The sequence below is a fragment of the Capra hircus genome, chromosome 10, assembly GCF_001704415.2.
Source record: "Capra hircus breed San Clemente chromosome 10, ASM170441v1, whole genome shotgun sequence".
Classification (NCBI taxonomy): domain Eukaryota; kingdom Metazoa; phylum Chordata; class Mammalia; order Artiodactyla; family Bovidae; genus Capra; species Capra hircus.
Genome location: NC_030817.1, coordinates 35,847,001 through 35,872,672, shown reverse-complemented (window position 1 = coordinate 35,872,672; position 25,672 = coordinate 35,847,001). Strand labels below are relative to the sequence as shown.

Here is a 25,672-nt window from a genome sequence, read left to right as displayed (position 1 = left end):
ATCAGAGGGGGAAAAGTAGGGTGTGTTTAAAAAAATCAGGCCAGAGAACTAAGTGATTTATACACAGGTAATTGCAGCACTGATTTTATTAATCTGGAGACAGTGCCTTTTAAGGGACAATTTACCTTTAGACTTATCAGCTGAGTGGTTGCAGATGCCCTTAACCCTGGGTGATGGAACTAATTGCTCACAGAGTGACCCACGCAGCTGTTTTCCTGCCCAAGTAGCCTGGGCATGATGGGCCCAGTAGCTTCTTGGTGGGTTCCACAGGTCTGAATGATCGTATCTCAGGCTGGTGGCTCATATCCAGGGAAGCCCATCAGAATAACCAAGGGAAATTTTTTAAAATAACAGTTACAAATAGTGAATAAGGCCTCCAGGGTGCAGATGCATGGATTATTTAAAAGTTGCCCATGTAATTTTGATGAATACATATGGTCAAGTATCTTTGATTTAAACAAGCAGAAAGATATGTAATATATATAATATAGAAATAATTTTGTGAGTATATGACTTTGCTTACATAGCCTTAAATATTTCTGGAAGCAGATGTAAGAAGGTGATACAAAAACAATGACTTTGGGAGTTTCTTGTGGTGGCTGGGAACAGAGAGAAACTTTTCAATGTATATCCGTTTGTGTATTTCACATTTTATGTGAATGTATTGCCTATTCAAAAAAAAATAAGCCCAAAGTGAAAGAAAACCAAATTTTAAATGAACCTCTGCTTTAGACACTCAGCTCGGCAGAATCACTTTTCTTTTGCTAAAATGGTCAAAGTTCTGTAAAATGGTCACATTTGAAGGGGAGAAGTTTTCACTACACAATTTTTTGAGAAAGCACCCAACATTGATTTTAAAAAAGCATTAGAAATTTATCATCATAATGGATCTTATATTCTAATAGTTACGGAAACCACTTACCACTGTTGAACCATGCAGTCTACCATTGGGCAGAACATACAGGCAGACTGGCTGGAGAAGGAAAGGGTTCTCATTGTACATTAATCATGAAGCATTTCATAAAATATCTTTGGTGATAGCAGTTACCTGGCTCACTCAAGGGTGAAGGTGGGACCAAGCTTTTCCTTAATATTCTTTTCTGCCATTTGAATTTTGTGCTAAGTACAACATGTTACCAGTTTAAAATATATATGCAGTATTTTTAAAGTGTGAGCATTTAAGGCTGTGTGATCAGCTAGAACTACAGGGAGCCGATTCACGCCCTGCCCCCCACTGTAAAGTTACTCCCAGCAGCACTTTTGAGTTCAAAGGGCAAAGTCAATTGTGGACACCTTCAAAAATCTGATTCTATATATTGAGGCTGACACATTCTGTGGGTGGAAAATCCTGTTTTAGCAAATACTGCACAATAATTAAATGTGGCTGGGCCTGATCATAAAATCTAAAATTAAAATAAAATCTGATTCCAATTCAAAAGAGTGGGCGCTCAGAGTTACAGAGGTCAACTGGAAAAGACTGTTCATTTACAACAGTGAGCTAGAGGTGATCTCATGGTTTAGGACCATTGGTTAACAAGATGACCAACAGATGGAGCCAAGACAGGAACCTCCTCTCTTTAACCCAGTGGCCAGAAGGCAAGTCATTTAATTCTACCTACACCCCAACTTCAAGGTCAGCATGGGCAGCCATGAGGAGATACCCTTTGTCCAAGGTAAGGACCAGCGGCTGCGCTTTGCTCGAGCAGCTGTGAAGAGATACCCCATGTCCAAGGTAATAGAAACCCAAGTAAGGCGGTAGGTGTTGCAAGAGGGCATCAGAGAGCAGACACACTGAAATCATAATCACAGAAAACTAGTCAATCTGATCACACTAGGACCACAGCCTTGTCTAACTCAATGAAACTAAGCCATGCTCTGTGGGGCCACCCAAAATGGGCGGGTCATGGTGGAGAGGTCTGACAGAATGTGGTCCACTGAAGGGGATGGCAAACCACTTCAGTATTCTTGCCTTGAGAACTCCATGAACAGTACGAAAAGGCAAAATGATAGGATACTGAAAGAGGAACTCCCCAGGTTGGTAGGTGCCCAATATGCTACTGGAGATCAGTGAAGAAATAACTCCAGAAAGAATGAAGGGATGGAGCCAAAGCAAAAACAATACCCAGCGTGGATGTGACTGGTGATAGAAGCAAGGTCCGATGCTGTAAAGAGCAATATTGCATAGGAACCTGGAATGTCAGGTCCATGAATCAAGGCAAATTGGAAGTGGTCAAACAGGAGACGGCAAGTGTGAACATTGACATTCTAGGAATCAGCAAACTAAAATGGACTGGAATGGGTGAATTTAACTCAGATGACCATTATATCTACTACTGTGGGCAGGAATCCCTCAGAAGAAATGGAGTAGCCATCATGGTCAACAAGAAATGAAGTACTTGTCTGAAATGAAGTACTTGGATGCAATTTCAAAAACAACAGAATGATCTCTTCATTTCCAAGGCAAACCATTCAATATCACAGTGATCCAAGCCTATGCCCCAACCAGTAATGCTGAAGAAGCTGAAGTTGAATGGTTCTATGAAGACCTACAAGACCTTTTAGAACTAACACCCAAAAAAGATGTCCTTTTCATTATAGGGGACTGGAATGCAAAAGTAGGAAGTTAAGAAACACCTGGGGTAACAGGCAAATTTGGCCTTGGAATACGGAATGAAGCACAGCAAAGACTAATAGAGTTTTGCCAAGAGAACGCACTGGTCATAGCAAACACCCTCTTCCAACAACACAAGAGAAGACTCTACACATGGACATCACCAGATGGTCAACACTGAAATCAGATTGATTATATTCTTTGCAGCCAAAGATGGAGAAGCTCTATACAGTCAGCTAAAACAAGACCAGGAGCTGACTCTGGCTCAGATCATGAACTCCTTATTGCCAAATTCAGACTGAAATTGAAGAAAGTGGGGAAAACCACTAGACCATTCAGGTATGACCTAAATCAAATCCCTTATGATTATACAGTGGAAGTGAGAAACAGATTTAAGGGCCTAGATCTGATAGATGGAGTGCCTGATGAACTATGGAATGAGGTTCATGACAGTGTATAGGAGACAGGGATCAAGACCATCCCCATTGAAAAGAAACGCAAAAAAGCAAAATGGCTGTCTGAGGGGGCCTTACAATAGCTATGAAGAGAAGAGAAGCAAAAAGCAAAGGAGAAAAGGAAAGATATAAGCATCTGAAGGCAGAGTTCCAAAGAATAGCAAGGAGGGATAAGAAAGCCTTTTTCAGTGGTCAATGCCAAGAAATAGAGGAAAACAACAGAATCTTCAAGAAAATTAGAGATACCAAGAGAACATTTCACGCAAAGATGGGCTCGATAAAGGACAGAAATGGTATGGACCTAACAGAAGCAGAAGATATTAAGAAGAGGTGGCAAGAATACACAGAAGAACTGTACAAAAAAGATCTCACGACCCAGATAATCATGATGGTGTGATCACTCACCTAGAGCCAGACATCTTGGAATGTGAAGCCAAGTGGGCCTTAGGAAGCATCACTATGAACAAAGCTAGTAGAGGTGATGGAATTCCAGTTGAACTATTTCAAATCCTGAAAGACGATGCTGTGAAAGTGCTGCACTCAACATGCCAGCAAACTTGGAAAACTCAGCAGTGGCCACAGGACTGGAAAAGGTGTTTTCATTCCAATTCCAAAGAAAGGCAATGCCAAAGAATGCTCAAACTACCACACAATTGCACTCATCTCACATGCTAGTGAAGTAATGCTCAAAATTCTCCAAGCCAGGCTTCAGCAACATGTGAACCATGAACTTCCAGATGTACAAGCTGGTTTTAAAGAAGGCAGAGGAATGAGAGATCAAATTGCCAACATCTGCTGGATCATGGAAAAAGCAAGAGAGTTCCAGAAAAACATCTATTTCTGCTTTATTGACTATGCCAAAGCCTTTGACTGTGTGGATTACAATAAACTGTGGAAAATCCTGAGAGAGATGGGAATACCAGACTATATGCATGTATCCATTTCCCCCCAAGCTCCCCACCCATCCAGGCTGCCACATAATACTGAGCAGTTCCCTGTGCTATTTCAGTAGGACCTTGTTGCTTATCCGTTTTAAATAGAGCAGTGTGTATGTGTCGATTCCAAACTATCCCTTCTCTGCATCCTTTCCCCCTCCCACCACAACAGTAATTTCATTCTCTAATCTCTGAGTCTATTTCTATTTTGTAGATAAGTTCATTTGTATCATTTCTTTCTAGATTCCGCATAGAAGGGATGTCTCCTTCTCTGTCTGACTTGCTTTACTCAGTATGACAACCTTGGCAACCCACTCCAGTATTCTTGCCTGAAGAATCCCATGGACAGAGGAGTCTGGTGGGCTACAGTCCATGGGGTTGCAGAGAATCAAACATGACTGAAGTGAATGAGCATGCAGGTCCATCCATGTTGCTCCAAATGGCATTGCTTCATTGTTTTTAATGTCTGAGTAATATTCCTTATATGCCAAAGCCTTTGACTGTGTGGATCACAAGAAACTGTGGACAATTCTGAAAGAGATGGGAATACCAGACCACCTGACCTGCCTCTTGAGAAATCTGTATGCAGGTCAGGAAGCAACAGTTAGAACTGGACATAGAACAACAGACTGGTTCCAAATAGGGAAAGGAGTACGTCAAGGTTGTATATTTTCACCCTGCTTATTTAACTTCTATGCAGAGTACATCATGAGAAATGCTGGACTGGAAGAAACACAAGCTGGAATCAAGATAGCTGGGAGAAATATCAGTAACCTCAGATATGCAGATGACACCACCCTCATGGCAGAAAGTGAACAGGAACTAAAAAGCCTCTTGATGAAAGTGAAAGAGGGGAGTGAAAAAGTCGACTTAAAGCTCAACATTCAGAAAACGAAGATCATGGCATCCAGTCCCATCACTTTATGGGAAATGGGGAAACAGTGGAAACAGTGTCAGACTTTTTTGGGGGAGGGGCTCCAAAAGCACTGCAGATGGTGATTGCAGCCATGAAATTAAAAGACGCTTACTCCTTGGAAGAAAAGTTATGACCAACCTAGATAGCATATTCAAAAGCAGAGACATTACTTTGCCAACTAAGGTCTGTCTAGTCAAGGCTATGGTTTTTCCTGTGGTCATGTATGGATGTGAAAGTTGGACTGTGAAGAAGGCTGAGCGCTGAAGAATTGATGCTTTTGAACTGTGGTGTTGGAGAAGACTCTTGAGAGTCCCTTGGACTGCAAGGAGATCCAACCAGTCCATTCTGAAGGAGATCAACCCTGGGATTTCTTTGGAAGGAATGATGCTAAAGCTGAAGCTCCAGTACTTTGGCCACCTCATGAGAAGAGTTGACTCATTGGAAAAGACTCTGATGCTGGGGGTGGTTTGGGGCAGGAGGAGAAGGGGACAACAGAGGATGAGATGGCTAGATGGCATCACTGACTCAATGGACGTGAGTCTGAGTAAACTCCAGGAGTTGGTGATGGACAGGGAGGCCTGGCGTGCTGCGATTCATGGGGTTGCAAAGAGTCGGACACGACTGAGTAACTGAACTGAACTGAACTGATATGACAGCTGTCACAATACAATCTAATAGAATTGTTTCAAATGAAGTTAAAGACAATTAAGTGCTACTAGGACCAGTCAATCCTAAAGGAAATCAGTCATGAATAATCACTGGAAGGACTGATACTGAAGCTGAAACTCCAATCCTTTGGCCACCTGATGTGAAGAACTGACTTATTTGAAAAGACCCCGATGCTGGGAAAGATTGAAAGGCGGGAGGAGAAGACGACGACAGAGGATGAGATGGTTGGATGGCATCACCGCCTCGATGGACATGAGTTTGAGTAAGCTCTGGGAGTTGGTGATGGACAGGGAAGCCTGGAGTACTGCAGTCCATGGGGTCACAAAGAGTTGGACATGACTGAGTGACTGGACTGAGTGCCAGCTTACAGCAAAACTGAACAAACTTTTTGCCCAAACCAATAGTTAAAGGTTCACGAGAATTCATTGCTGACCTATTGATGTTTTAAGTACATGAGATATTTTTAATGTTCTAATTATCTTCTAAATATTAAATTTATATGGGAGTTCTGCTAAAATGATCAAACATTGACATAAGTCACCTTCAGCCCTCTATTAGGAGATGATTTTGACAACTGTTTAGCAAGAAAAAGATAAGATTTTGGATGAGAACTTCAAGCTCACATGATTCTTGCTCAGAGATGAGTCAGTTTTCAGGAGGATCTAGCAACGAGAAGCTTTGCCCTGAGATTAGATATGCTTAAAGTTACTTTCTAAATGACCACTGTGAAATAATTACATGGTCCCTGGTTGTTTTAAACTGATTTTTACTTACTAGCGTTTCTGTTTCTCATTCAGTTTACCCTTAGCTTTTACAAGTGACATTGCCCTACAAAAACAAAAGTCTCCATAACAAAATATACCAGTCAAGATCAAATATGACTTTAAAGATTAGTGTCATCACACGGATGACATGAGAAACCTCCAAAAAGACAAGCATCTTTGTCTATTCATTTGGCACATTTTCAAATAGGAGAAGATCCAGGGAAAAAGAGGAGAAACTCATTTTAAAACCCAGAGAAAATTAACAAAACCTAAGTATGGCAGCCTCAGAGGAAGTTTTGATACACACTCTGGCATTTCATCACAGCTCTCCCTCAACACAGCCTTCTCAGCACTGATCAACAGCCAAACTTCAGCTCTCTGGGCAGCACGGTCAGTTCCCAAAGTTCAAGGATTTCTCAAAAGGTCAGAGTTGTGGACACATTGCTCAATCCAAACAAGAGAATGTGAAATAAGAGGAGAGGAGGATGGACGCATTAGGGCCTTGCGCTGCACGTGCTAGGAGTCATCCCGACAGGGTTTGTAAGCAAGTCCTAACCTCACCATTATGGAGAGCATTAAAAGCAGCTGCTTAAACCTAAGACTGGGTGTGTCACTCGCTTCCCTCCAGTCAGCCAGAGCCTGGTATTCACGCTCAGAGGGCCATGGAAATGTAAGTAATTGAAGTCAGGCACACAAACACTCCAACTGGCCCATCTAAAACCTTGGGATTCCCCAGGATCAGGCCAGCAAAGTGATGTCCAGACTTGTGGGATTCACCATTTCCAGTCCTACAATAACACTTCCTCCTGAACTCAAATCTTGAAAACCAAGGAAACCACCATGATGAAGCCAAGGAAGCCATGTGGTAGATGTTTTAAAACTGAAGCCTGTCCAGAAAGGACAAGACCTGCCCCAAAAGGAGGCGTAAACCTGTTCCGTACCTGGGAGGATGACTCTGAGCTACAAAACAAAGGAGTGCTGTGTCCCAGGTGAAGGCAGAGCAGGACCAAACTGGGGGTTGGGGGTGGGGCAGGCTGCCTCCGGAGTAGGAGTACAAGGTCATGGAGGAGTGCTCTAGAAGAAAATAACCCTTCTCTTACTCTCAGCTGAAGTTTCCCTTGGTTGGACAGCCACAGACATTCCAGCATTTAACATTTCTTGGGGGTAAACCTAGAGCTTCTCAAGAGCAAATGACCAAATAAATGGTAAAAGAGAATATGGAAGAAAGGGAACAAGAGTGAATTTACCGCTTTAAAAAGGCTGTGAAAATACATCAACCAAAAAAAGCAATCTAAAGAGGAAATAAAGAAAATAATTCCATTACCAAGAATAAAATCTTGGAACAGGAATGATTTTTAGGGCAGTGAAACCACTCTGTATGATACTATAATGGTGACTACATATTGCAGATGGTGATTGCAGCCATGAAATTAAAAGATGCTTACTCCTTGGAAGGAAAGTTATGACCAACCTAGATAGCATATTAAAAAGCAGAGCCATTACTTTGCCAACAAAGGTCTAGTCAAGGCTATGGTTTCTCCAGTGGTCATGTGTGGATGTGAGAGTTGGACTGTGAAGAAAGCTGAGCGCCGAAGAATTGACACTTTTGAACTGTGGTGTTGGAGAAGACTGCAAGGAGATCCAACCAGTCCATCCTAAAGGAGATCAGTCCTGGGTGTTCTTTGGAAGGACTGATGCTGAAGCTGAAACTCCAATACTTTGGCCACCTCATGTGAAGAGTTGACTCATTAGAAAAGACTCTGATGCTGGGAGGGATTGGGGGCAGGAGGAGAAGGGGACGACAGAGGAGGAGATGGCTGGATGGCATCCCTGACTCAATGGACATGAGTTTGGGTAAACTCCGGGAGTTGGTGATGGACAGGGAGGCCTGGCGTGCTGCGATTCATGGGGTTGCAAAGAGTCGGACACAGTGACTGAACTGAACTGAACATATTATTATACATTTGTCTAAACCCATAGAATGTACACCACCACGAGCGAAACCTAATGTAAACAATGGACTTTGAGAGACTATGATGTATTGGTGTAGGTTCATCAGTTGTAACAAAGGTACCACTGTGACTGGAGATGTTGATAAGGGGAAGCTGCACATGAGTAGGGCAGAAGGTATATGGGAGTGTGATTGCTGGATTACATGGTAACTCTATTTTTAGTTTTTTGAGGAACTTCCATATTGTTCTCCATAGTGGCTGCACCAATTGACATTCCCACCAACAATGTACAAGGGTTCCTTTTTCTCCACACCATCTCTAGCATTTATTACTTGTAGATTTTTTGATGATAGCCATTTTGATTGGTGTTAGGTGATACAGTATTGTAGTGTTGATCTGCATTTTTCTAGTAGTGATACTGAGCATTTTTTCATATGCCTGTTGGACAACTGTATGTCTTTTAGAAAAATGTTTATTCAGGTCTTCTGCCTATTTTTTGCTTTTTTTTTTTCCATATATATATTTGGTGTATTTGGTGCTTGGATATTTTGGAAATTAATCCGTTTTCAGTCACATGGTTTGCAAATATTTTCTCTCATTCCATAGGTTGTCTTTTCATGTTGTTTATGGCTTCCTTTGCTGTGTAAAAGCTTAACTACATCCCATTTATTCATTTATACTTTTATTTCTATTACTCTAGAAGATGGATCCAAAAAAATATTGCTGCAATTTGTGTCAGAAAGTATTCTGCCTATATTTTCCTCTAGGAGTTTTATAATATCTGGTCTCTAGTCCATTTAAGGAGAAGGCAATGGCACCCCACTCTAGTATTCTTGCCTGGAAAATCCCATGGATGGAGGAGCTTGGTAGGCTGCAGTCCATGGGGTCACGAAAAGTCGGGTACGACTGAGCAAATTCCCTTTCACTTTTCACTTTCATGCATTGGAGAAGGAAATGGCAACCCACTCCAGTGTTCTTGCCTGGAGAACCCCAGGGACAGAGGAGCCCAGTGGGCTGCTGTCTATGAGGTCGCACAGAGTTGGACATGACTGAAGCAACTTAGCAGCAGCAGCAGCAGCAGCTTAGGTGATTAGGTTCACTATCTATAGGCTATCAGATCCTTCAAGGAGAAGCAGGACACTACAGTGGCCCCAGCACCTGGATAGGCTGACAATCAGTGAGGGCTGGGGCCTCTGCCTAGTTGGAGTGGGGAATGGGAAGACTGCCCAAGAGATGGATTGATGAGGTCACCAGGCATGGACAGAAAAGAGGCAGCAAAACTTCTCCTCCTACTTGGAAGCTTCCAGGCAGGCTCTTCCCTATGAAAGAGAAACCCTTCTACTCCCCACACTGCCCAGTTCCCTGCCCCAGCCAGCTCTTCCCTCCTCAGTTGCTCCCACACAGAAAGCAGTGCCAGTTCTCAGGAGCTGCAGTTACCCAAAGTTAGGCTTAGAACAGGGACATGAGGGCCATTCAGATTCCTTACTCTTACCCTAGATCTCCCCTTCCCATTACTGGAGGAATGTGAGGAAAGTAATATCCAAAGGGAGGCAGACAGCCAGGGGTAAATTTATGTTCTGGGATTTATAGTCTAGTAGCTTGGTGGCTGAGAGAAGCCATTATGAAGGGTATCTTTGCTAAAACAGAATGCAATAAAAATAATTGAGTGGTTCAAAAAGAAACTATTTTCACAAGAACAAAGTCATAACAGTTTAATAATTTAAATAAAACCAACTTCAGGAACAATATACACCATACATAAAAGTTGAACAATTAAATTGAACAGTGTATTTAAATGCATCAGATTCTTAAATGCTCCCAAAATGAACTCAAGGCCACGGATACGAAAAGGTAATTTTGAATAACTTACAGACCAGAGTAAAACAGACAAGGTAGTTACTCTGCATTTACCAATACTCTAGACTGATACCATGGATATTTTAAACTTTTATGAGAACACTTCTAGGGAATCTTAAAATAAAGAGTTAGAAAGGAATACAATTGATTTCAGGAAGATGAATAAACAGCTAACAATTTCTTTGGTCCTCCAAGTCACAGCTCTAAAAACTTCAAAATATTAAGCATGAGATGAATGTTAATTCTATCTCTGTCTAAATGTTAAGCAGGATAATGTCTATATCAGGTTAGATTTTAAAAGGAACTCAGAATCAACCACCAAACTACTTTAGAAACTCCAAATATAGAAAAAATAAAGGAACTAGAAGTAGGGAAGAGTTAAAATTTAAAAAAAAAAAAAAACACCTCTGCCATCTTGCCCTTGCATAAGCCAAATAGCATCAGAGTGGCAGAGACAGAACTGCCAGAGTTGCAGCAAGCATGTAGTTAATCCTTGTTAAGGTAACAGGATAAATTTGAAGAGCACAGTGTCAGCCTTCTCCATGTCAGAGACTTCTCCATGGAATAACCGTGTTTGTTTTTGCAGAGAGTTGGGATTTTTAGTTGTTGTTGTTTGTTTCGATTTGGCCCACACTGCCCCAGTGGAGGAAATTTTAAGATAATCATTAATAAGGCAGCAGCTTCCTGGACTAAAAGACCTATCCCACTTGAACAGTCACACCAAAGATAAGATCCACTTGGGCCACACGGGAAACTAGTATACCAGTTTCCAGTATTTTACACTCATTCCAGAAAATGATGGTGCGTTTTCACAGACACCAACAAAATCGCTTTCATTAGACATGGGACAGAGCTCAAAACAGTTCACAGTGCAATCTGCATTCTCTCATGTTCACGGAAGCTATGGTTCTGCAAACCTGAAAATGATGGACACTTTTAAAAGTTTCTGTAAATACTTAGAAAAATATTTGATAGGTTAAAAAAAATTTTTTTGAGGCATCTACAAGGAACTCACAGAGTAAGCTCCCAAGAAAAATGAAAAGGTAGAACTGTGATAGCTAGTTATTTTCAACGTCAGGACTAAGTCTTACAAAATAATGGCTTAAAAAAAAAGGCAAAGGTATCTACACTCTAAATGGTGTGATATTCTCCTCAAGGCACAGAGAGTTAAATGTCTAAATCCCTGTATATTGACATGAGAATATACTCGTAAACAACTCCAGGAACTAATTTCCTGTACTTGAATTTTAAAAAGAATAGAAGGTAGAAATTGCCTTTTTAACTCATAGTGAAATTAAAATACCTAGATATTCCACTACCTTCCCTTGGTGACATATGTTACAACTGGATAGTTTTAAAAATATATAAAAAATAAAGTATCATTGGCGGTTAAATAATCATGATTAAAATGGAGCCTTTTGGATTTTGAATTTGCAGAGCAATGCTGCACAGTGTATATAAAATTATTTCAAGCACGACACCATTTTTGTTTGGAGAGGGTAAAATAAACATATTGACCATAATTTTCTCCCATTCCCAACATTCCTATGCTTCTGAATCAAATTACCATACTCTGAACAAAACATATGAATCCTTCTCCCTTCCTAGCACCCTCAGGTTACCTGAAAGGCAGTGGTTTTATACAAGTAACTTATACTATCCTGCAGAAGGGAATGGCTACCCAATCCAGTCTTCTTGCCTGGAGAATTCCAGGGACAGAGAAGCCTGGCGGGCTATAGTCCATGGGGTCGCAACTTACACTATTGGCAGTTTTCTTGGATGTTGCCACTAAAAGGTGGCAAGAAGAAAATACAGGGCTCACCCCTTAATTAATTACTTTTATTTGACTTGCTATAAATAATTATTAAATACAATTAATGACAAAGATGAGAGTTCACATCTGTAACAACTGGAAGTGGAATGTACGAACAATTAAGACCAGACAAAACAATGCTTCTAGCTGCACGATCTGTAAACCATGTGGTACAAGCTGAGGCTCAGCTCTTGATGAGGGTCAGAAACTCTTCCCGGGTCTTCGGGTCCTCCCGGAACACCCCCAGCATCGTGCTGGTCACAGTTCTGCTGTTCATTTTCTGCACTCCTCGCATTACCATACACATGTGTCTATGAAACAAGGCAACAAAGGTAGTCTCATGGAGTAGACAGTTGCTGGTTTGGTTTTTAAATAAAAGCAGCCCAAAAGATTAAATCACAGTTATCAAGTATGTCAAAATGTCACTTCTTAGATAAATTTGTTCTAAAACTTTTTTTTTAAGTTCCTAAGCCTTATAGCTTTTATTGTTATCAATGGCTGGGTCCTTAAGGCATCCAGTCAGAGGAGGAAAAGTGGAATTTTCTTCCTGGGTGAAACTAATAGAAAGGTCTACAGAGATACACAACTTCTAGAGAAAAAGAAATTCAGAGTTCTCACTCGATCCATCTTCAGGACCAAGTCAGCACTTAGCTAGCCTAGGTGTTCAGAGAAGTACTGAGGCACTCTGGTCTCACCAAGCAGGATCCACAGAACGGTGACCGAGGTGGGTGAAGTTAGCCGGCAGTGCACAAAGAATGGGTGAGAACTGCCCACGAGATGCACATAACCCTCAAAATTCATTCGAACGTAAGGAAGTGTCTTCCGTTGCCCTTTTTACCTGTTTTTAGGTACAACTCTTTATTTTTTAAATGTGTGACAACATATTTGGAAAACTCTGCTCAAAGAATCAAACAGCTGAAGAAATCATCAGCTGTTACTGTTGTGTTCATTCACTACACCTAAGCCTATGACTCCCTACACCCCCAACCCCCAAAACCACTATGATATTATTAAATGCAAACAGACTTACGTTGCTTCAACCACGACCCCCACTCCAGCAGGTCGCAAGGCCTCTGTGATTGCTACGGCAATCTGTTTCGTAAGGCGCTCCTGAACTGCGGACGTGACAAGGAGCTCAGTGAGTCTGACACGAACAGACAGCTGGAAGCTTTTGCTGTTTCTAGAATATTTGAAATCTTAAAAGCAAGACTTGGGTGAGGCTGAAGAGCCACCACCTTTCACCAATGTGCTTGCTCTGCTGCCCAGGCCACAGGACACCCCTGTTCACTTCCCTCGCATGCAGTGCAGGCGCCAAAGGGAACTGAGGAAGCCCTGGCCCTCCAGCGCCACTGGAGGGCGCAGATTAGAATGGCGACTGTCTCTTACGTGTGCACAAAGACCGACAGAATCTTGACAACCAGCACCCCACGTACGGAGAGCAAAATAAAAGAATACACAGCTTGCAACAGGATTAACAAAGGGGCTATAATCCAATTATTATATTGCTCTTAGAGCCACGTTGACAACCAGTGATTTAACCTAAATATTCCTGTGCTGAATAAACAATATCTTTGAAAACCTAAGTGTTCACTGCAGCACTGCATTTATTTGAAAATTGACAAAATCCCCAAATATCAGAGCAGGAATTGGTTAAATCATGCCACAGCTCAGCTGTACAATGGAATGCTGAACAGTCAGTAAAATAAAAGACATGGTTATGTGCATGTGAAAAAAAAAAAGTTTAAGATTTGCTAAGGGAAAAAAGGGTGAAGACTTTTCAAATACATAAAAAAAGTAAGTTGATTTTCTAAATGTTGGTATATACAATAAAATATGAAAGTGAAAGTGTTAGTCACTCAGTCTTGTCCGACTCTCCACAACCCCATGGACTGTAGCTCATCAGGCTCCTCTGTCCATGGGATTTTCCAGACAAGAATACTGGAGTGGGTTGCTATTTCCTTCTCCAGGGGATCTTCCCGACCCAGGAACTGAACCCAGGTCTCCTGCATTACAGGCAGATTCTTTACCCTCTGAGCCATTAGGGAAGGTGGAATCTGCAAATACAATGATTTTTTCTGGAAGCCTGAAATATAGTAGACTTTCCCTTTCTGTTTATATTCCCGACAAGGTGGTTTTTTTTTTTCCCCACTCTTTTATTTATTTATTGTGTGCCACGCCATGCCATGCCATGCCATGCGGCCTGAGGGAATCTTAGTTCTCTGATTAGGGATTGAACCTGGGTCACCACAGTGAAAGCACCGAGTGCTAACCATTAGACCGCCAGGGAATCCCCTTAATTTTTACAAGACATATATATTACACTTGTAGTAAGAACAAAAAATACTTTTCCCTTAATAAAAAATGATTTTCTGTAAATAAAATACTTTAAAAGTTACCTTGTAATCTTCTACTGTAGATTTCTACAATCCTAGAAAAGAAAGAATTGTTTTAATTATCAACTGAAGTGAAACTGGAAGCCTTCCCCATAAGTCTAAAGAATAATTGCTTTATTGAAGTAATTGTAGGGTGTGGGCAGTGGATAAATGCTTAGAGGAGAAGGATACAAGTAAACGAGAAGAGGGAGGTCTGAAGGAGACCACCAACCACAAGAGTGGTGCTTGTGAAGAGTGAAGAGAGGTGCTTTCCTAAGTCTGCAAAGACAGAAAGAATGAAGTGTAGACATTCACTGAGGAAAAACAACAATTAGAGGTGAGTAATTTTCAAGCTCCCAAATCATCAATTTTAGACCACGTCTCAAGTGTTCTAATTAATCATATTGTTTAATCAGAGCTTAAAGCGCAAGCTAAAAATAAAGACTATTTGTTAATTAATAGCAGACCAACGTCAACTATGTACCAACTAAACCTATTAGGATAATCAGATTAGAGTTAAATGGACTTCTTCTTCAGACATCTCTTTATAATACATAAGCACACAGTAACCGCCCGACATGAGCCCCTGATCTCAGCTTATAACAGTCTGTCCAGTGATCCATTCCCTTCCAACACCTTTTCCTCTGGCTGTAAAACATGGAGATAGCCACAGAATTACACATTTGAGGATCGCAACTCATGTGAAGGATCTTTCCTCTAAAATTTGGCCTTTTAGTCATGAATTTGGACTCAATTTAAGGATCAGCTCACCTACAAGGTGTGTTACAGCCCTTTTCCCCGCTGTGCCATTCAGACAGAACTGCCATTCGGCAAGAACAGACGACTTGCTTCTCTGTTACTTGTGACAGCCAATGAAGGCAGCCACAGGTGGGCCGCCAGTCTAACAGGAGCGCCTCTTACCTTTCTCTGCCACGCACGGTGCCTGCCTGTGGCTGGCTGACAGTGGCTACCATGCTGAAAGAGCGTCACTTGTTATTGACGTCTACTGTGTGTGTGTGCGAGTATGTGGCAAACAGCGGTCTTATACCCACAGTTTATAATTTCTTATTCCTAGTGCATTCTTTTTCAAGTAAGAAATACATATTGAATCCCTGTCTTCTCAGCATTAAAGATAATCATCTAGTGTATTGTCAGGCCATTCAAGATGGCTGTAGTCTTGCTTTCTGGATGTCTGCTCAATGAGGCCCTGCTTCTCTCACATGACCCAATTCTCTTAATTACAGAGCTTAATCAGTAACTGCCTCTGTGCTTGCCCAACGCTCAGTGGCTGGTTTCCCTGGTAACTGATAAGCCAACCTGACATCAATTCCCTCTATACTCTCTCCGAGTAGCTAAGGTGGCTGCTGTGCACAGTGAGGTGTTGTTCCAGCACCTTGCTTTGAACTCATAAGGCTCCCCTGTGCACCAAACTGTTGATATCTCTGTTGCCGTTTCAGGGCTTGTTCTTCGGTCTTGAGGCTGGGCAATCGCAAGGCTTGCAGGCCTGCAGGGTGCAGCCCAACAACTGCCAAGCCAGCCAAAGCCAAGGAAACTACCACGAAATGCAGAGATATCAGGGAATGTGGGTGGGGAATGCAAAGTTTTGGGGGAATCCTGAGGTGGCCATCCACGAGCAATGTGGGACCCTGTGGCCACTGACCACCATGAGAGATGCCTGCTTTATATTCCCCCCAATGAGTGAAATGTTGATACACCTTGTATCATATGCTATAGGTATAGTCTAAGTATGCCGTACCAAGACATCATTGCAATCTAGTTTACCATATTACAGGAATCAACAGTTTTCAGTTTTAATCTAAACTACTTTTGTATTCTTAAAGTAAAACTCCTTGGATGATAAAAGTTTTTTGATAGTTAGGATTTTTATGACTACACTCATAATTGAGATTAGTCTATAATTAAACAGCTTTGTCAGGCTTTGTTATCAGGCACAGGCCGCTTCATCTAATACAGCTTTTTAGGTTTTTTCACACTCTTGAATTACTACCATGAAAGTCAGTGGTTACTCAAAAGTTTGAAAAAATGCCTACTACACTAACTAGGTTTAACCCCTTCTCTGCCACCCCTCTTCCAATATTAATTTTACTTTTCCTAATGGTTACTAAAAAGCCTCCTGATGAAAGTGAAAGAGGAGAGTGAAAAAGTTGGCTTGAAGCTCAACATTCAGAAAACTAAGGTCATGGCATCTGGTCCCATCACTTCATGGGAAATAGATGGAGAAATGGTGGAAAGTGTCAGACTATTTTCTGGGGCTCCAAAATCACTGCAGATGGTGATTGCAGCCATGAAATTAAAAGATGCTTACTCCTTGGAAGGAAAGTTATGACCAACCTAGATAGCATATTCAAAAGCAGAGACATTACTTTGCCAACAAAGGTCTGTCTAGTCAAGGCTATGGTTTTTCCTGTGGTCATGTATGGATGTGAGAGTTGGACTGTGAAGAAAGCTGAGTGCCAAAGAATTGATGCTTTTGAACTGTGGTGTTGGAGAAGACTCTTGAGAGTCCCTTGGACTGCAAGGAGATCCAGCCAGTCCATTCTAAAGGAGATCAGTCCTGGGCGTTCTTTGGAAGGAGTAATGCTAAAGCTGAAACTCCAGTACTCTGGCCACCTCATGAGAAGAGTTGACTCAATGGAAAAGACCCTGATGCCGAGAGAGATTGGGGGCAGGAGGAGAAGGGGACAACAGAGGATGAGATGGCTGGATGGCATCACCGACTTGATGGACATTAGTCTGAGTGAACTCCGGGAATGGGTGATGTACAGGGAGGCCTGGCGTGCTGCAATTCATGGGGTTGCAAAGAGTCGGACACGACTGAGTGACTGAACTGAATGGTTACTAGCTTATCTAGGTTTTCTAATGCTTGGCTCATTCCCATCCATCTTTGTCTTTAATCTATGAGTAAGTTTTTAAGAAAATTTTAAAGAATATGTTTGGTTATATAACCTCTCATCTCCAGATAAAATTATTAAACTTATAAGCAATTATGATAGATCATGCTTTCAGCTTGTCACCATTGAGTAAGATGCTAGTTGCGGGTTTGTCATACATAGCCTTTTCTTCATATATAGCCTTTACTATACAAAGCAATAAGGTATATTGCCTTTGTACTCTGAGTTTTTATCATGAATGGACATGGAATTTTGTCAAATGCTTTCTACATCTATTGAGATGAGATGGTATATCTTTTAGGGCTTCCCTGATAGCTCAGTTGGTAAAGAATCTCCCTGCAATGCAGGAGACCCCAGTTCGATTCCTAGGTCAGGAAGATCCTCTGGAGAAGGGATAAGCTACCCACTCCAGGATTCTTGGGCTTCCCTGTGGCTGAGCTGGTAAAAAATCTGCCTGCAATGTGGGAGACCTGACTTTGATCTCTGGGTTGGGACGAGTCCCTGGAGAAGGGAAAGGTTACCCACTCCAGTAGATCCTTCTGTCCATATCAAAAGTTGGGAGGTAATTAATGTTCCTACTCCTTAAGGTCTGTCAGTTGCTCTATGCATTTGAGCCAGTTCACGTTTTGTTTCCATTTGATAAAGATTCATGACTACTTTTAATTTTTCTTTTTTTCTTTTTTGGCCAAGCCACACAGCATGTGGAATCCTAGTTACCCAACTAAGGATCAAATCCATGTCCCCTGCATTAGAAGCACAGAGTCTGAACCACTGGACCACCAGGAAGTCCTCATTACCACTTTTATGATACAACCTTCTCAAAATAAGAGGACCCACTTTATCCCCTCTGACAAATTTTGCCTTAATTTTAATTAGCATTTTATCTTTTTAAAGGGGGGATAGGGTTGGATACCGGAGAAGGCGATGGCACCCCACTCCAGTACTCTTGCCTGGAAAATCCCATGGACAGAGGAGCCTGGTAGGCTGCGGTCCATGGGGTCGCGAAGAGCTGGACACGACTGAGCAACTTCCCTTTCACTTTTCACTTTCATGCATTGGAGAAGGAAATGGCAACCCAGTCCAGTGTTCTTGCCTGGAGAATCCCAGGGACGGGGGAGCCTGGTGGGCTGCCGTCTGTGGGGACACACAGAGTTGGACACGACTAAAGTGACTTAGCAGCTTAGCAGCAGCAGGGTTGGATACTACATTTAATCCAATGAGCCAGGTGGCTCAGTGGAAAGAAACACACCTACCAATGCAGGAAATGCGAGCTTGATCCCTGGGTTGGGAAGATCCCCTGGAGAAAGGAAAGGCAACCCACTCCAATATTCTTGCTAGAGAGTCCATGGACAGAAGAGCCTGGCAGGCTACCAGACCATGGAGATGCGAAAGAGTCAGACATGACTGAACATGCACACACTTACTAGTCTTATAACATCTGTGCTAGGCCCCCTTTCTCTCTGTATTACAATATAATATATACAATAATATATATAATAACTGTATATATACTTTATCTCTGTAGATAAAGTATCTCTGTAGATATACTTTATCTCCTCTTCCTCCTCCGGCAACTGGGAAAGTAATCTGGTGATACTTTTACAGGAAGAACCCATGGATGGTATAATTTAAGCTTTGCAAATCTTAGAGGTGTTTCTGATGCCTTCATATAATTTGACTTAACAAGCTAGACTTGATACCGGGCTGCAAATTCTCAAGTGTGGCTAGAGAAAAAAGGAAAAGAACAGCAAGAAGTAGAGCCAGGTCATGGTGGGACTTAACTAAAGTAAGAAGCTTGAACTTTATTAAGAGCTATAGAGCTATGAAGGGGAAGCGCTGTCAAACCCACACTTGACAAAGAACATCCTAGCAGCACATGAGAGCGGAGCTAAGGATCCTAAGAGATGTGAGGACAGGAGTTAGGAATTTAAAACATAATCCAGGAGGAACATCAAGGTCCCAAGAGCATCAGTAAGAATAGCCAGCAAGCAGCATGGGGTCGCACAGAGTTGGACACGACTGAAGTGACTTCGCAGGTAGCAGGTAGCATGGTGATGTGAGGGAACCAGGGGTGGTATAGGAGGTCAGTGAGCATACAACAGCAAGAGAGGGATTCCTCCTCACTCCTCACCCCAAAATACATATAGCAAAGATCTACATATAAAAATAAGGTCATAAAAATAACCCCCCAAAACAGGAATTTATGGCTATGCAAGTTTTAAGCTTCGTGAAAAAGGATAGTAGAAAACAAGACAAATGATAAGCCTGGAAAATGATTCCCAGCTTTAATATTCAGAAAGCGCATATAAACCAGTAATAAAAAGACAAGCAACCTACTTGAAAAATTAGCAAAGACTAAGATTAGGAAGTTTCTGAACAAATTCAACCTCACTCTAAGTGCAAATTGAAACAATAGGTACCAATTTTTACTTATCTTGCTTGGACTTCAGACTCTTCAATGTTTGCCAGTGTTGCCAAAATGGTAGAGAAACACATGCCGCTAACCTATTATCAGAGTACAGATTTGTACGATCTTTTCTGGAGAGCAATTTGGTAATATAAACAATTTAGCTACTCTCAACCCAGTAATCTTATTCTAATCTTACAGACTCAAAGTATGGAAATAGATAAAAATGTATTCACCAACAGTTTTTTTCCCCCCATTTTTGACAAGTCTCAAGCTGTAGGCTTAAAGGCTGGTTAAGTGAATTATATCAAAGAAATACTGGACTTCCCTGGTGGTGCAGTGGTTAAGTATCTGCCTGCCAATGCAAGGAACATGGGTTTGATCCCTGGTCCGGGAAAATTTCACATGTTATGGAGCAACTAAGGCCCTGTGACACAATTACTGAGTCTGCTCATCGCAACGAGAGAGTAGCCCTCCCTCGCCAAAGTGCAGACCCAGCTCTGCCAAAAGTAATTAATTAATTTTTAAAAAATACAATGTGGCCATTAAAAGGAACTTGGACTTTTTAGACTAAAAGATGTCCAAGGAATTTCAAGGAATTTTAAGTTTTTTTTTAAAGTGGTAGTGAATGCAAGGCATGATCCCCTTCTGTCTTATTTAGCGAGTCGTTTCAAGGCCACACGTTTGCATTGGAATCTTCCAGAAGGACAGTGAAAGGTCTCTAGTGGGGAATGGAAATAGGAAAGAAAAGTTTCCCCTTTACTCACTCACTTGTATTTAAGTTTAACTGGCATGTTACTTTTATAAGAGAAAAATGAGAAAATAAAAACATTCCCTTTGTAATCTAATCTAAGGTTGTTAACTATCTCCCAGTCTGAACCTCTTAGATCAATCGACCTGCTGCCCATCCACTGGAATATGCCTTGCTCCTACCCTCTGATTTGCCTTTGGTTATTCATTAACTATACCTAGAGGCACTTCTCTTCTGTTCAGAACTCTGCTCAGCCCTCCACCCCAGGACTCCTCCAGCCTGCCAGGCCACAGCCACCGTGGGTCCTCTGCACCCAGGGCTAACCAGGCGAGCCTGTGGCACCTGCTGGCTCTCCTAGAGGGTAGTGGCCATGTCCTACTTCTCTCTAGCAACCACGGTAACTGGCACAGTGTCCTTTCACAGTAGTTGCCCAGCAGCTGAACCATAGCCACGTGAGGCACTACAATTCTATATTCAAGATCTAATTGTGTTCACTCAATTATTCTAAAGCAAGAAAACGAAACCATGTTCAACGTATTTTCAGCAACAGAAGGAATTTCTATTCAAACTAAATTTACTCTAGAATTCTACCAGGGTTAAACCAGATCAACTTACTTCTGGCATTTTCTTGTTACTTAAAGCTTTACTGTTTGATATTTGACTTCCCTGGAAATGAAAGGTCATTCATTTGAAGGCAAGCATATAACAAACTTCACATACAAGATTAAAATGAGCGGTGAAATTTTCTAAGACATCCAGCTTTATTCCTTTTCATGCCCTAAATATTCCCAACTTCTTATAAGGAATAAGCAGTTGGATAATATCTTAGCCTTCTGTTTTATTTAATAGATCCTTTATTTAAAATCTCTACAAAATATCTGAAACTAATATACACTCAGTTCGCAGTTCTTTGGTGTCTTACGTTTTAATCCAATTCGTGTAAGAACAAATCCCCATGCTAATAATTAACTCCTTTGTATTGTTCATAAAAGCCTAATTATTGGAGAGCTTTTCCTCCCATTAGGAAAGGAAATAACCAAAGGCTATTCTCTTCCACCCTCAAGTCACCACTCTTTCCAGGACCTCACTAGATCACTCTCACACTCATTTTTATAAGGTGTTGCCCATGGTCTACACATGGTGAGGTCTTCTAGAGAAGACTGCTTACATTAAGACCACAGCCTAGTGTGGTCTGCCAGGCTTTTTATAGTATAAAAACTATCTATTTTACACCTTTCACACACAGAGAGTCTAATACAGGTGGGAGCAGGGCAAGGATTTCTATATGAAATGTAAGACTGGCAATCTTGCTGGAAAAGTGGATACCAGGGAACTGGGCCTATGCTATGTTTGCACAGCAAGCCCGCTGAACTTACTTAGACTATGTGTTATAAAACAGTAAGCATAACCAATTATAATAAAGACATATATTTAGTTGATATAACTTTATCATTTGGGAGTAAGTTACTGGGGAGGAGGTTGCTAACAGAAATTATAAGGTAAATTACCCTACCACCACCACCAGTGCTATTTTTCAGCCACTCCTTGGCACTGCCATTGGATACGGATCACTGAAAGACATCAACATGCTTGCATATTTGTATTAAGAGCCTGACTGCAGTAAAGAAATAGTTATGATTTAAGAGCACCCTTTCATGGTATCAAGGAGCGCTTTCTGGTTGTGAGATTGAGGGATGAGGTCAGAGACTAGGGAAATTAAATTTCTCTCTTCTACCTACTTTCTCCTTAATCCCTAGAAGAAATAAGTAAGAACATGGAAGTCAAAACAAAGTAAAAAGAACAGCTGTGGAGAGCAGGTGTCAGACTGCTGGAGTGGTGTTTACAGAGTCCAACACAGAACTGGAAAGGATTTGGGCCACCGTTTCATGATCGTGTAAGTAGAGAAGAAGCAGGAACACATCAGAGCCACAGGATAGTCGATTGGTCACAAAGGTATGTTTATTTCAATGTTGATATGGTCACTTTCACCTCAGTCAAGTTATCCAAACTTAGCTTGGTTTATTCTTAGGAGGAGGTCAATTACTGCATTTCATTACCTACTCCTTCATTTTAACTCTCCTTCAATACACGCACCTTCCAGTATTTGCTCATCACCCAGGAATACAAGGAAACACACAAAAGGGTATTTAGGTCTGGCCCCCAGTATTTCACTGTTCCTATCAGAGATATATAAACACTAACCCTTCTAGCTAAGCACAGGCGACCATGCTGGTATATCACCACTTCTTTCCTAAAACTTAAGAATGGGAGTAAAGGCCTGAACCCGCGGGATAAAGAGAGAAAAAAAATATTGTAGCACAAACAGAAACAGAGGAGAGTAAGTATTATCTCAGAATAGAGCTGAGGGGGAAAAAAGAAAATGAAAAAGTCAACGAAGGCACAGTCTTGGATCTGAAGAGTTAAAGGAACCAGAAGTGAACCAACTGGCCCTGCAGCACCCAGAGAGAGGCATGGAGGTACCCAGGCACAGTGGAAAGCAAGGCTGAGGCCCAAGGTGGTTCGTTTAAAAGTCAAAAGTGCAGTGCAGTTACACCTCTGCCCAGGTTTTCTCTCTCACCCCTCTTAGCTAAACTACCCTTAAAGAATGAGAGCTGAGCTGAACTTACCCTCAGGGCCTCTCCAGTCAGGAAGGCTCTGCCGAGAAAAGCTTGAGGTAAGGCTTCAAGGCTGAGCAGGTGGGAGGTGGAGAAGGAAGGCAGGCCGACAGGGGAGTGAAAAGAAAAGGGCAGCTGTGTTTCAGGCTCTCTAAGTCTGTCTTAGACAGACTATATATATGTCTATATATGTGTCTCTGCGACCATAAAGTTGGAATGTGCCTCCCAAGTGAGATCCACATTGATCAGTAGACAAAGCTTGGTAAGATTCTCACCATGTAGGAACAGGTCCTATTAACCTGTCCTCTTATTCGCTACAGTCATACTTACCGAGCAAGTTTGCTGAGGCCAAGAACTTGCTTGTTAGGAAGATAACCGATATGGACCTTCAGAGAAGAGACAGAAATCATGAACTAAGTGAAACACAGTACTTCTCTGTGATAAAAGGAAACAATACAGTAACTTACTATGTAGTTCAGCATAATGCAAACATATTTCTAAAGCATCTAGGTACTTTGAGATAGAAAATGAAGCACTTGCATAAGTAATTAAAAATTACATAAATGAAATAAAAGGGAAATAAGAATGATTATTAATAAAATGACAAGCTTGAAGTATGGTCGTGGTATTTCCTGGTGAAGTTAAACTCTGGATACAATTCTTAAAAGCCTTCCTCTGTTGAGAGAGACTTTCTCAGGGAAGTGCAAATTATCCCACAGCAACATTAAAATGTAGTTAAGAAAGCCTCCTTTAAATGGCTGAAACTGTAACTACAAATATTGCCATTCCACACATCATGGAATCCCACCTTGAATCCCACCCTGTTGCAGATCTCTGTTGCACAGAAAGAGGGTACCCATGCCCTTTGTCATGCTGGGAAACCCCATTTCTAAGCTGCTGGAGAACACCATCCTCCTGACAGGGAAAAAAGGACACAGTTACCAGTTGGGACTCAGAATGAACCAGAATCCTCAGTCCTAAATTCTTGTGGGACCTACTATAAAGCAAAGCCATTTCTATAATCTTAAAGAGCACTGGTTAAAAAAAAAAAAAAAAGAGCACTGGTTAATATCTAGTATGAAAATGTTACCTGTCTTTCAGTCAAATGTTAAGTATGAGAGGACATTAAGTTCTCCAAAAAGATTAATAAATGATCATTTACAGGCAATCAATTTACCTAATATAAAATGACTGATTCATTTGCATGACAATCTGCCAGCCTTAGTTGCATTTGTTCACCTAATATTTACTGTACACTTGAATAATCAGTAATTAGTCATTTTACTGACTAATTAATCATTAGTCCTAGTATAGGTGCTACGCTTTGGGAGTCTGAGAATACCAACTCATTGCCTTCCTGGTCAGCAGAAAGAAAAAATTATGTAGCACCTGGACACTGGGTATTTCAAAGAAAAATTAGAGTGGAAACTTCCCCATAGAACCAAGATACAGAAGTATCATAGAGATTTACATACTTATATGCAGAGCTATAATTTGTTTGCACAATTTTTAGTCTTCCTTAAGATCCCATCATCTACATGACCACTTTAGACAATCATCACTGAATAATATGTTCAAAAACAGAGCTAATAAGAACACAGACACAGAGGTGATCATAGCAGAAGGCAAAAGCATAGAGTGGAGACAGACGGAGAGCAGGGTCAAGCCCCTGGGTTTGGCCACAGCCGAGTCACTAACTCCCTATGTCTTCCCAGACAAGTCACAGCTTCCTAGGCCTAACTTTCTCACTTAAAAGGTAGTGATGAGCTCACATGTTCCCTCATTTTTTAAAATCCTGAACCCTGCTGTCACAGCCTAGCATCATTAATTGTGGAACTACCAGACCATATATGCCTCCTGATATGATGGAAGACAGAGTTCTCAGCACCCCAATGAACTACTCTATTCAAATATGTTTTTAACCTTAAACTTAAGAAGTTTTAGATCGAATCTAGTATATAGAAAAATCCAAAGACTGGATGGAGAGCAAATCCAGCAACTGAGAGGCTCTATAGAACAACTGGCCTAGTTAGTTGAGTAACAGAATGTCATTAGGGTAGGCAGGTGGGTGGCTGTCAGGGGAGACTATTTTAAAATAAGAGACTTAAGATATGTAACAACCAAATGTATAAGCCTTATTTGGATTCTGGTTTAAACAAACCAACCACAAGACAGTTGAAACCCCTGAGAAAATATAATATGGATTAGTTATTAGATGCTATTTAGGAATTACTGTTACTTTTGTCTGGGCTTCCCAGGTGGCACAGTGGTAAAAAAAAAACCCACCTGCCACTTCAGGAGACGCAAGAGATGCTGGTTTAATCTCTGGGCTGGGAAAATCCCCTGGAGGAGGAAATGGCAACCCGCTCCAGTATTCTTGCCTGGAGAATCCCATGGACACAGGAGCCTGGCAGGCTACAGTCCATGGGTCCACAGAGTTAGACATGACTAAGTAACTAGAATACACACACTTTTGTCTACGCTAGTGCTACTGTGGCTAAGTAAGAGTATTTTAGAGATGTGTATTAATACTTAGTAGTGAAGAGTCCTGTTGGCTAAGATACTTTAATATATTAAAGGACTTACTGTGAACTTTCAAGGTTGATAATCCAATCAGAGTTATATTTCTCAAAAAAAAAAATC

General features: G+C 41.4%; 1 protein-coding gene across 1 annotated transcript in view; it reads right to left on the bottom strand.

Annotated features, from left to right (window-relative positions):
* GCH1 (GTP cyclohydrolase 1) overlaps positions 9,986 to 25,672 on the bottom strand; it is a 57,343-nt gene continuing 41,656 nt past the window's right edge. Inside the window, exons 3-6 of the mRNA XM_018054120.1 lie at positions 23,360 to 23,415; positions 14,369 to 14,400; positions 13,003 to 13,087; positions 9,986 to 12,283 (exon numbers count right to left, since the gene is read on the bottom strand). Coding sequence (XP_017909609.1) covers positions 12,157 to 12,283; positions 13,003 to 13,087; positions 14,369 to 14,400; positions 23,360 to 23,415 — 300 coding nt within the window. The 3' untranslated portion in view covers positions 9,986 to 12,156. The remainder of the gene's footprint in view (positions 12,284 to 13,002; positions 13,088 to 14,368; positions 14,401 to 23,359; positions 23,416 to 25,672) is intronic.